This window comes from Trichechus manatus, unplaced genomic scaffold, assembly GCF_000243295.1.
Source record: "Trichechus manatus latirostris isolate Lorelei unplaced genomic scaffold, TriManLat1.0 scaffold00128, whole genome shotgun sequence".
NCBI classification, from domain to species: Eukaryota; Metazoa; Chordata; class Mammalia; order Sirenia; family Trichechidae; genus Trichechus; species Trichechus manatus.
Window position 1 is genome coordinate 4,634,940 of NW_004444064.1, and position 12,952 is coordinate 4,647,891.

At 46.9% G+C, this 12,952-nt stretch overlaps 1 protein-coding gene across 2 annotated transcripts in view; it reads right to left on the reverse strand.

Moving 5' to 3' along the window:
• Positions 1–12,952, reverse strand: part of TRPM2 (transient receptor potential cation channel subfamily M member 2) — a 103,332-nt gene that overhangs the window by 62,998 nt on the left and 27,382 nt on the right. For both annotated transcript variants that reach the window (XM_023739067.1, XM_023739069.1), the window contains 4 exons: positions 8,909–9,106; positions 4,424–4,526; positions 2,934–3,055; positions 2,351–2,704 (listed from right to left, as the gene is read on the reverse strand). In XM_023739067.1, the coding sequence (XP_023594835.1) occupies positions 2,351–2,704; positions 2,934–3,055; positions 4,424–4,526; positions 8,909–9,106 (777 nt within the window). The remainder of the gene's footprint in view (positions 1–2,350; positions 2,705–2,933; positions 3,056–4,423; positions 4,527–8,908; positions 9,107–12,952) is intronic.

The following is a 12,952-nucleotide window of genomic DNA, read 5'->3' on the forward strand; positions in this document are numbered from 1 at the left end:
TCCAAACTCCCTGAGGGACTGAATTGCTGGGCGGAGGGCTGGGGGGACCATAGTCTTGGGGAACGTCTAGTTCAACTGGCATAACACAGTTTATAAAGACAATGTTCTACATTTTACCTTGGTGAGTAGCATCCGGGGGCTTAAAAGCCTCTGAGGAGCCATCTAAGATACTCCACTGGTCTCATCCCTTTGGGAGCAAGGGATAAAGAAGAGAACAAGATACAAGGAAAAGATTTGTCCAAAGGACTAATGGACCACAGCTACCATGGCCTCCACTAGACAGAGTCAAGTACAGCTACATGGTACCCGGCTACCACCGAGCTCTCTGACCAGGATCACAACAGAGGGTCCTGGACAGAGCTGGAAAAGGATATAGAACAAAATTCTAACTCACAAAAAAAAGACCAGATTTACTGGCCTGACAGACTGGAGAAACCCAGAGAGTATGGCCCCCGGACACCATTTTAGCTCAGTGGTGAAGTCACTCCCAAAGTTCACCGTTCAGCCAGGGTTTGGACCGCCTCATGAAACAAAACAGGACTAATGAGGCACAGCAGTCCAGGGACAAGGACTAGAAGGCAGGAGAGGAGAGTAAAGCTGGTGATAGGGAACCCAAGGATAAGAAGAGACAGTGTTGACATGTCGAGGGGTTATTAACCATTGTCATAGGGTAATATGTGTACTGTTTAATGAGAAACTATTTGTTCTTCCATCTAAGGTACAAAAAAAAGGAACTATGACAACAGCAACTCAAAAGGTTTGATGGGAAGCATAGAGGGCAGTGAGTTGAAGATAATGGTGATGGAATAATTTGGAAAAGGACAGTGAGAATAGCAGCACAACTGGAAGAATGTAATCAATGTCACTAAATTGTACATGTAGAAATTTTTGAAATTGTGTAACATTGGCTATGTATATTTTCACCAAAAAAAAGTCCTCTAAGGTCGAGAAAGGAGAGTGTTGACATGTCGTACGGTTGTTAACCAATGTCATAAAACGATATGTGTACTGACTGTTTAATGAGAAACTATTTGTTCTGTAAACCTTCACCTAAAGTACAATAAAAAAAATTTAAAAAAAAAAAAAAGATCATTCTCCCTGCAAAACCTTTTGGACTGTTTGAATTTTTTTTTTCTTTTAGAATAGGGAATATATTTCTTTTCTAATAAAAAACAAAAGCTAATTTTTAAAAAATAAAACCTTGGTGGCGCACAGGGCATTTTTAGGGCTGTAAGACTGTTCCGTGTGTTAGCGTAATGGTGGACACGCAACATGCATTTGTCAAACGTAGGACTGTACAACACAGAGTGAACCGTCATGTGAACTGTGGACTTTGGTTATAATAATGTATCTATACTGGTTCATTAACTGCGACAAACATACCACACGAATGCAAGATACTAATAATGGGAGAAACTATGCAGGGGCAGAAGGGCATTCTATGGGAACTCTCTGTACTTTATGCACAGTTTGTCTGTAAACTTAACCCTACTCTGGGGGCAGTGGTGGTTCAGTGGTAGAATTCTCACCTTCCATGTGGAAGACCCTAGTTTGACTCCCAGCCAAAGCACCTCATGTGCAGCCACCACCAGTTTGACAGTGGAGGCTAGTGTGTTGCTATGATGCTGAACAGATTTCAGCAGAGCTTCCAGACTAAGATGGACTAGGAAGAAAGGCCTGGCGATCTACTTCCAAAAATGAGCTCATAAAAACCCTGTGGGTCACAACGGTCTGATCTGCAACCAATCACAGGGATGGCGCAAGACCAGGTAGTGTTTTATTCTGTTGTACCTGGGGTTGCCATGAGCTGGGGACCAACACAACAGCAGCTAATTTAAAAAACAAAACCAAAAATAACACTGCTCTAAAAAATAAAGTCAAATAAATAAATAAACGGATGGGTAAATGGATGGACGGGTGGGTGGATGGATGGATGGATGGGTGGGTGGGTGGGTGGATGGATGGATGGATGGATGGATGGATGGATGGATGGATGCATGGATGCATGGATGCATGGATGCATGGATGGATGCAAGGATGGGTGGATGGATGGGTGGATGCATGGATGGATGCATGGATGGATGGATGCACGGATGCATGGATGGATGCATGGATGGATGGGTGGATGCATGGATGGATGCATGGATGCATGGATGCGTGGATGCGTGGATGGATGGATGGATGCATGGATGCATGGATGGATGCATGGATGGATGCATGGATGCATGGATGGATGCATGGATGCATAGATGCCTGCATGGATGCATGGAGGATGGATGGATAATTTTTAAAACCTCAGTGCCATGTGCAGCTGAGCAGGGATGACACAGAGCCTGTCACCAGCACGCACGTTGAGCTTGATGTGTGGCACAGGCAGCGAGAGCCGCGACCGGTCACTGTGCCGGGGCCGGGGGTAGAGTGGCTTCGTGAAGTCTCCCAGCAGCTCGTGCAGCACTTGTGCCACGTGGTGCATCTGCAGGCGGGGCACGGCGGGAGTGCAGGCTAGGCGCTCGGGCTCCTCGGCCAGCACCTTCTGGAGCTTGCAGTGGAACAGGCAGGAGGGTGCCAGGTTCTCGTACAGATACAGCAGGGTGTCCCAGGTGACAAACTCCTTCAGCTGCACCCCGTTCTCGAGGAAGAGCTTCACAAAGTCAGGCTTGTTGGAAATGAGGGCAGCGGTCATCATGGGGTGCAGATCTGAAGGCTGACAGAGGGGGTTGCATTTGGCCATCATCTCCTGTGTCTTCTCAGAGACCCCGGAGAGGGGGGCTACTATCACCTCCATTTTACAAGAATGAAACCTTTCCAGGTCACCCAGTACTGAGGGAGGGGAGGGCTGGGACCTAGACACGGTGCCCTCCACGGCCTGCCCTTGCTCCTGAGGAATGACCATGGGGCCAGCGGTGCCTTCTCAGGCAGCCCTGAGAACTTACCTTCCACTGCTGTTCATCAGTGAAGATCTCACTCCGTGCGATGTCCACGCGGTTCCACGCCACTGCCAGCTTCAGCTGGTGGTCCCAGTTCTCGTGGCCAAAGTGGTCGTGGTTCCGAGAGGCTGCAGGCAAAAGCGTGCATCAGGGGGCCTTCAACCTGGGTCTCAAAGCTATTTCCTTCAGCACCTGCTGCCTGACAGACTCAGAAGATTAGGGTGTTACCATCAACCTCAATCTCCCAATAATTTTAAGTGAATAAAAGCAGTGCTGAGTTGCAAAATCCTCCCCATGTCCACACACCCTTAAAAAAGACTTCCCATGTCAGCTTGAAAACAGAATCAGGGAATCTTCGGGTTTCAATCATCCCTTCAGCTCACCCCTGCTTCCCTACCTGGCCCCTGATCCCTGGCTGTGCCCACCATCCCTAAGGGACCAGTGGCAAGCAGGTCTCTGGAAGTTCTGGCAGGCATTTTTAAATTGGCATTCAAAAATTAGAACTGCATCAGCCTTTATGCTTCCTTTCTGGACTCTACTGCAAGGACGCCTCAATCACAACCATCAACTCTCCCAGGATCTCAACACAAGTATTTTTTCCACATAGTTTCTGCTCTTTCTTTCTAGTTTAACATTTTAAAACGTGGGTTATTATTTGGGGAGGACCACCACACAAAAATCAGTCTAAGGGGGTCATACATCTAAATGCAAGAGCTATTTCTATAAAGCATCTCCACACACAGGAGAAAATATTTGCAAACTTGGAGTATGCAGAGATTTCTTAGATAGGACACAAAAAATATAAGCCACATAAGAAAAAATTGACAGATTAAATTTCATTAAAATTAAAAACATTTGCTCTTCAAAAGATATCTTTAAGAAAACATAAAGGCACAGAAGCATTGGCGGTTCAAATGGTAGAATTCTCGCCTTCCACGCAGGAGGCCTGGGTTCAATTCCCAGCCAATGCACCTCATGCACAGCCAGCACGCGTCTGTCAGTGGAGGCTTGTGTGTTGCTATGATGCTGAAGAGGTTTCAGTGGAGCTTCCAGACTAAGACACACTAGGAAGAAAAGCCTGGCAATCTACTTATGAAAATCAGTGACTGGAAAACCCTGTGGATCACAATGGTCCTATCTGCAACTGATCATGGCAATGGTGCAGGACCGGGCAGTGTTTTACTCTATTGTGCATGGAGTTGCCCTGAGTCGGGGGCCCAGCTCCACAGCAGCTAACAACAACAAATGATCTCCGTCAAGGAGATGTGTTGAAGAAGGGGTGTGTGCCCCTAACATTGGGGGCAGGGCATCCACCACCCAGTAGGAGAGGAGATGGGCCACCTTCTGACCAGGGCTCTCGCCTCCTTTGTTAGGAGCAACAAGACCGAAGGGCTGTGTTTTTATCTCCCAAAATTGCAGGACCTCTAGGCTATGCCTGAGCCCCTTCCCCACCATCCCTCCCCAGCAGCCCCTCGCCATTGCTCCCCTGCCCTCACCCTTCAGTAGGGCCTGCAGAATGGCTATGTCCACGTCCTGCTGGCCATCCTTGCCCTCCCGGAAGATGGTCAGCAGCTGCCTCCTTCGGACAATGTCTTGGATCTGCAACCAAACATGCCTACGTGAGATATGCAGTGACAGCGGTTTTCTGCTCCTTCCCGGGGCACAGAGGAAACAGGCATGGGACATGGAGCCAGTGTTCAGTCTGCTCCATGCAGCAGGACAACACCCTGCCTCCCGAGCATTGATGAGAAGATGGAGGTATTGTAAAGACCAAACTCACAATGTGAGTGGCTCGTCACTGAAAACAAGACCCAGAATCTTCACTCAGCGGTGACTCAGGTGAACACCCAGATCACCTAAAGCAAGGATGCTCCTTGTGATGGTTAAGGTTATGTGTCAACTCTTCTAGACCATGATTCGCAGTGGTTTGGCAGATATTATGTAATCATTCTCCATTTTGTGATCTGGTGTGAGCACCCAATCAGTTGAAAGACCAATCAGTTGAAAGCCAGTCAGTTTCCTTGGGGGTGTGGCCTGCATCTGATACTATGTATGTTCTTGCAAAGCTCTCTCTGGATCCTGCATCCAACTCATCATCTTCTGACCTCTGGTTCTTGGGACGTGAGCCAGCAGCCTGCCAACTGACCTGCAGATACTGGGATTCGCCAGTTCTTGCAACCCCGTGAGCCAGTAGCCTTCTGCCTGACCTGTCAATTTTGGGTTCATTAGACCCTGTGACCACGTGAGTCAGGAGAAGCCTCCAGCCTGATGCCTGATCCATGGTTTGGAACTTGCTAGCCTCCACAACTTCAGGGGCCATTTCCTTGAGATAAATCTCTCTCTCTCTCTCTCTCTACATATATATATATATACATGCTTCACTGGTTTTGCTCCTCTAGAGAACCCAGGCTAAGACAGTCCTCCCCTGGGGCCAGAATGCTTCTTACCCACCCGCCTACTTACCTACCTGCCTGCCTGCCGACCTCCCTATCCTACCTACCTACCTGCCTACCTATCTCCACACCCTACCTACCTATCACCCTACCTACCCACTTACCCTACCTACTTACATGCCTACCTACCTAACCTACCCACCATCCTATCTCTATCTTTCTATTGAACCTATCTGTATTTATCTTATCTATCCATTATCTACCTCTCTTTATCATCAATCTACCTACCTACTTAATCCATCCATCCATCTATCTATCCATCATCTATCATCTATCTAGCTATCCATCCATCTATCTTGATGTCTCCTAGCTGCTCTGCCTGCTACCAGTCACTTCTCCCTGAAACTCCTTCACCCTGTTGCCAGGTGGGCATTCCACAAATGCATCTTACCACACATGCCCTTCCTAAACATTGCCAGGGACTCCCTGAACGCCACTCTCCAAATAACCCTCAGACTCCTTCCCCTGGTTCTCCGCCCAGCCACACCCACCCTGGCCCTGCCTTCCCAGTTCCTCTCCCCAACCTTGTACCCACACCTCATTCATCTCTGCTGGGCCATCCTGCCCATGCCCCTGTGCAGACCATGGCCCACACCTAGAGGGCGCCCTCACATGCTCCACCTCCATCCCTAAAAGCTCAACCATTCCTCTCTCTTGAATTTAGTCCAGCACTTGATTTATATAATAAAGTAGCTACCATTTATTGCGAACTGAAATGCCAGACACTATACTAAGTGCTTACACAAATGATCTTGTTTCAACCTCTGAGTTTAAATATTAATATTTTACAGATACTAAAAGCAATGCTTGGAAAGACTAAGCACTCTCCCCAAGGGCCACACAGCTACTAAGCGTTGGCTTTGACTTCCAGCAATGAGAATCCACACAGCCGATGTCTCTTTCAATCCCTGCCACCCACGGAACCTGGTGCAAACCTAGGCTCTGAGGTCTGCTGAATGAATGAATTGAGATGACTACCTAGCTAGGGGCCCTCCTGCTGAACAGGAGTAACAGCATGCGGTGATCCCTCATAAGGCATGAGGCTGACATGTGTGAACCATCATCTCAAGGGTCTTGATATCATACATTGACTTGTGGGTTTACCAAACAAGCACCTTTAGACAACGTAGGCTCAACTCAGTTCTGAGAACGGCCTCAGTACTTTATACACTGACGGAGGGAATGTTCCATGCCTGCCCACTCAATCTCCAATGGCTCCGAGCAAGAACAGCCACCTGGACGTCCAAAGCTGAGCTGATGCTTGTGCTAGACCTCAATGTGTTTACAAACCAAGTTGACACTCATGGTTACATCATATTGTCCTCCTGTTGGACACAAAGCATCTCAAAGAACATCTGTTATCTAATGAGGTCACTCTGAGACCATGATAAGACACAGATTAAACACAAGGTCCCTGTGTCCCCACAAAACACCCAATCACAGAATTGATTCACTTTCCGACCTAGAGCACACCTTACTGCCTTAGAGTCTCCCCCAATCACCCAAGCAAAGCTCCAATCCTGCAACAGGCTCTTTCTAACACCCTCTTCCTGAAGCCCTGCAGTTCCCCATGGTTTGTGGTCTTCCCTCACTCAACGAGTCCTAAACTCAGCTTGGTCAACTACAGTTGTGGTCCTTCGGTCTTTGGCTGCGGGGCATGGATAGAACACGTAACCTTCAACCTGAAATTAAACACAGGCTGAATAATGCTGCTTCACAGACTTAGCCCAAAAGCACACATTAGTCATCTAACTCTGTGTGTGGTAATTTCCAGGTGTTTTTGACAGCCTTGTTTATCTTCAAGGAGCTGTATGAGAGATATGGTAACCAACCGCTTTGCAGTCCTAGTTTATTTTCGGGGAAACCAAGGGTCGGAGAAGCACTGATAGTCCTCTCATAGAATCCTCCCAGGAAATAGACAGCCTGTTTATTTATTTAGCTATTATATCTTATCTATCACCTATATATCTATCACTTGTATCTATCATCTATCTAACATCTATCTATCCATCCATCCATCCATCCATTCATCTATCATCTATATCTTAGGGGTCCCTGAGTGGGGCAAACAGTTTGAGCTCAACCACTCACCTAAAGATTGCCAGTTTGAACCTACCCAGCAGTACCACGAAAGAAAGGCTTGGTTATCTGTTTCCATTAAGATTACAGCCAAGAAAACCCTACGGAGTACAGTTCTACTCTGTTACACGTGGGGTTGCCGTGAGTCAGAATTGACTTGACGGTATCATGTTTGTTTTTTTTAATCTGTATCTTATCTATCTATATTTAATTATCTATCATCTCTACCTATCTTTCTCTCTATCTATATCTTATCTATTATGATACCTATCTATATCTTATCTATCACCTGTATCTATCAATCTACCTACTTATCTATCTATAGCTTATCTATCATCTCTACCTATCTTTCTTTCTGTCTATATCTTATCTATTATGATACCTATCTATATCTTATCTATCACCTGTATCTATCAATCTACCTACTTATCTATCTATAGCTTATCTATCATCTATATCTATCTATCCATCTATCTCTATCTTACCTATTTTGGCACTATGGCCTTGGAACCCGTGAGCCAGGCCCTGCAGTTTGGGTTTCGGCCAGAGACAGCAGGGTTGATGGGACAAAAGGTATCAGCAGATGCATGGGCAGGGGGTGCATCCCACAAGCTCACCCTGGCCAGGCAAGGGCTCAGGGGCACGCAGCCACACACTTTCCCATTGCCCCTCCTCTTGAGGCTGGGATCATGGCTGGGGCCAAGGTCCCTCTGCAAATCTCGTCAAGGCGCTCCCCCCAGCGAAATTCAACTCTGGATTAGAGAGATGGCCGCTCTGGGGGTGACTTCAATGCCCCGGGTATCTCTGCGAACTCCTTCTTTATATTCCAGTACTGAGTCCCTGCCTCCTCCACCACAGGGCTCATCTGTCAGTGGCCCTTGTAACACCCTAACCCTTCTTTAAGCCTTCTTACCACCCACTGTTGGTACAAAAGAGCAAGGTATCAACTCACTTAAAAGCAAAATGGCTGGGATGCTGGGCAATTATGCCCTTCATTTGTAATAGTGGTGATGTACCTGGGTCAGAGAGAAGTCAAACAGGAACAGGAAAGGTCCATCCAAACCAGAGATTTCAAGGGTGCCCCATGAGGCTCAGGGTTCAGGGCTGAGGGGAGTGCCCCAGAGCCCCCACCCCCCTCCCCCATGACCAGAGCAGCCCCACTCTCATCTATCTTATAGAGTGAGGCTCCCCAAAATCTTTGAAACCTGGGTGTTGCTGTATGATGGTCTGACGCACCACGGAGACCCATCCTCTGGACAGCCAACCATGCTGCCTCAGCTAGACCTCCTGGGCCCAATGGACAAGGCTCCTGCTGACCTCAAACCTCCCACCCCTGGCACATCACGCCCATGCCACCCCAGCCACCTGGGCGCACTTGGCCCCTGGTCCTGCGTGTCCTGGTCCTGGTGGGTCCACACACCTGTTGACTGGCATGCCCATCTACCTTACCTTTTTGGTCCACTCCACGATCCTGCTTTCCGTGAAGATCTCCATTTCCTGGAAGAACATGCTCAGCTTCTTCTGGATCAGGGAGATGGTGATCTCTGAGATGGGCAGGTGGGCCACCTGGGCGATGACATCAGCCACACGGCCCGAGCCTGCCACGATCACGCAGGGGGTGCCATTGGTGATGGCGTTGTAGATGGTCTGCAGCATAGGAGGAGGGTGAGCCTGCTGGCCACGCTGCCTTTTTGTCGTTGTTATTGTTAACAATTAGAATACGTTTATAAAATCCATGTACAACATTGTTCGTAAAAGAATAACACCATCCGTTCAGAAACAGGCTCTCTCCCGTTACATCAGAGTGTGTACTATTTAAAAATAACTGTGTTTTTTACTTTTAATTGTGCTTTAGGTGAAAGTTTACAGAGCAAATTAGTTTCTCATGTAACAATTAATACACAAATTGTTTTGTGACATTGGTTACAATCCCCACGATGTATCTACACTCTCCCTTTCTCCACCCCAGGTGTCCTGTTCCCATTCGTCCCATTTTCCTGTCCCTTCCTGCCTTCTCAGCTTTGATTCTGGGCATGTGTTACCTGTTTGGTTTCATTTACATGATTGAGCTAAGAAGCATATTCCTCACACGTGTTATTGTTTGCTTTATGGGCCTTTCTAATCTTTGGCTGAAGGGTAAATTTCAGGAGTGACTTCCATTCTGAGTTAAAAGGGTGGCCAAGGGCCATAGTCTCGGGGTTTCTCCAGTCTCTGTCAGACCAGTAAGTCTGAGGGTTTTTTTTGTTTTATTTTTTGTGTATTTGAATTTTGTTCTACATTTTTCTCCCGCTCTGTCTGGGACCCTCTATTCTGATCCCTGTCAGAGCAGTTGGTGGTGGGAGCCAGGCACCATCTAAACATTTTGGGCTGAGGCTGGTAGAGACTGTGGTACTTGTGGTCCATTAGTCCTTCGGGCTAATATTTCCCTTGTGTCTTTGGTTCTCTTTATTCTCCTTGCTCCAGATGGGATGGGACCAAGAGATACATCTTAGATGGTCACTTGCAAGCTTTTAAGACCTGAGACACTACTCACCAAAGTCAGATGTAGAACGTTTTCTTTATGCCAATTGACCTAGATGTCCTCCGAGCCCATGGTCCCCAGCCCTCAGCCCAGTAACTCTCTTTAAATGGTAAAATATACAGGAGATTCCTGAGGCTCACAAAAATATCTTGAAAATATGGGGTCATTTGCAGCCTAAAAGAGCAAGTGTCAAGAACAGTGTTCTGGGTTGAATTGTGTCCCCCACAAAAGATGTGCTGAAGTCCTAGCCCATGATACCTGTCAACATGACCTTATTTGGAAATAGGGTCTTTGAAGATGTTGTCAGTTAAGATGAGGTTGTAATGGAGTATGGTGGGTCCTAATCCTGTATGGAAACCCTGGTGGCACAGTGGTTAGGAGCTCAGCTGCTAACCAAAAGCTCGGCAGTTCGAATCCACCAGGCGCTCCTTGGAAACCCTATGAGGCAGTTCTACTCTGTCCTAAAGGGTTGCTCTGAGTCGGAATCAACTCGACAGCAATGGGTTTAGTTTGTTTTTTTTGTAATCCTGTATGACTAGTGTCCTTATAAGAGGAGAAGAGGCACAGAGAGACACAAGAAAAAGACGGTCCTGTGCTGATGCACCTACAAGCCAGGGAACGCCTGGGCTGCTCGAAGCCGGGAGAAACACGGAAGGATCTTCCCCTAGAGCCTTCAGAGATGACATGCCCCTGCTGACACTCTGATTTTGGATCTCCAGCCTCCAGAACTGTGAGAGAATAAATTTCTGCTGTTTTAAGCCACCTGGTTTGTGGTACTTTGTTACAGCAGCCCCAGGATATTTATACAAAGAGCATGATTATAAATCTGCAGTTTGGAGGCTTATAAACCAAAATCCAAACCCACTGCCATCAAGTCGATTCTGACTCATAGTAACCTATAGGACAGACAGGAACTGCCCCATAGGGTTTTCAAGGAGCGGCTGGTAGATTCGAACTGCAGACCTTTTGGTTAACAGTCGAGCTCTTAACCACTGTGCCACCAGGGCTCCTTTGAAGGTTTATAAACGGTACAAAATAGTTTGCCTTTTCCAAGTGGGTAAGTATAAAAACCCATTGCCGTGAAGTCGATTCCAACTCCTAGAGACCCTATAGGACAAAGCAGAACTGTTCCCATGTGTTTCCAAGGCTGCAATCTTTATAGAAGCAGACTGCCACATCTCTTTTCTGTGAACCAGATGGTGGGTTCGAACCACCAACCTTTGAGGCAGCAGGCAACCGCTTAACCACTATGCCTCCAGGGCTCCTTAGGTAAGTATATATTAGTGCAAACAAAAACTTCTGTCTCTCTGCCCCACTGACTCCCAGGTACCAGGATCCTTGCCTTTCTCTGACACTTTCTAAAATGGATAATTCTCAGACTTAAACAGTGTTTCATTTCAGGGCCAACTGCCCTAGTGAAATCTGCTTAAGACATTCATTATTTGGAGCATCCCACTGCTCAGAGGAGAATGTGGCTGATCCTGACGTGCTGTGGGGTGGACACCTGAAGCAACAGTGGTTTCGGGCTGACCACCAACACCACCGTGATGAAGGTTCCATGATACTTCTACCCACTGACATGTGGACACAAGTGTCATCCTCCACAAACAGAAGCCTGTCGCGTGGATGAGGAGTGACACTCATTCTCTAAGGCCCAGGGTGAGGTCATAGGCCCTAGCTTCTGCTCAACTCCAGGAAGTGACTTCTAACAAAGCTATCAAACAGGAAGGACCCCTCCAACATGAGTAAGTGCCCACTCTGGGGTGAGTTAGCAGAGTCCAGCTGCCATCTGTCAGGAGAACCAGCCTACACTGGGAGTGAGGGGGGACCAGAAACTCTATATACCGTCAGTTCTCATTATTCATCATAGCTGTGTCCTGTAAAGTCATCGCAAACACTTGTATTAGCAAATAGAGAACCACTGCTCCAGGGGAAATACAAGGTTAGGTTCCTGCAAGCCTCTGGTCACAACATTGTTATTCATTGATCAATATGTAGCCTTGTTTTATGTGTACTTCTCTTTAAAGATACATTGTTGATTCATTACCATTGAACTCATGGCCAATAGCACTATAACTCCCTGCCTGAATAAAGCTTACCTAACACCTAAGTTTTCTCTGTAAGGCACATCACAGCTTTCCTGCACTTAGGAACACCAGACAGCACTTCAGCGCTACACTTGGGGGCCTTTTAAACAGCAAAATCACCAACAAAAAGTACAAAAATGAAAAAAAAAATGGCACTAAATAGATCTCAAAAAGGACACTGTTTACAGTACAAGAGCTGAAACAAGGAGGCAGAGTGTCACCTTGTTAACTTCAGCTGGGAACATGCACGTTGGGGGACTCAGATTTTCTGCCACTCTGTGCATGTTTACAAAAGACCAGGAAAACATCACAAGCCTTGATTTTGGAGTCACAGGTAAATTTTATCAAGGAGGCGAATCCCAAATAATGGGGATCAACTGTATTCCCATTCAGCTAGGATACTCCAGGGCTCTATTTGGACCTCCTGATATTATAAAACATAAACAGAGACATTTTTTACTACCTCGTAAATAAAATGTTCATACTCTTGCCCCCAAATCCTCAGACTGTGATGTCATCATACATTCCTACAGCAGAAATAAAGCTGGTTACGTTTGCGTCAAAGAGGCAGACCACACGCCACAAGATGGTTTCCGAATAAAGGTCCATGTTATGGATTAAATTGTGTTCCCTCAAAAACTATGTGCTGGAATACTAACCCCAATACCTGTGTCATCCCTATACCTAACCCCTACACCAGCCTTGGTGTGCAATGGTTTAAGTGCTCAGCTACTAACCAAAATGTCGGCGGGAGAAAAGACCCGGGGAGCTGCTCCCATAAAGAAGGCACACAACATACCTGTTGGGAATAGGGTTTTCTTTGTCGTGTTAATGAGGCCCTGTCAGTATAGGATGTGTCCTAAACCTAATCACTGCTGAATTATA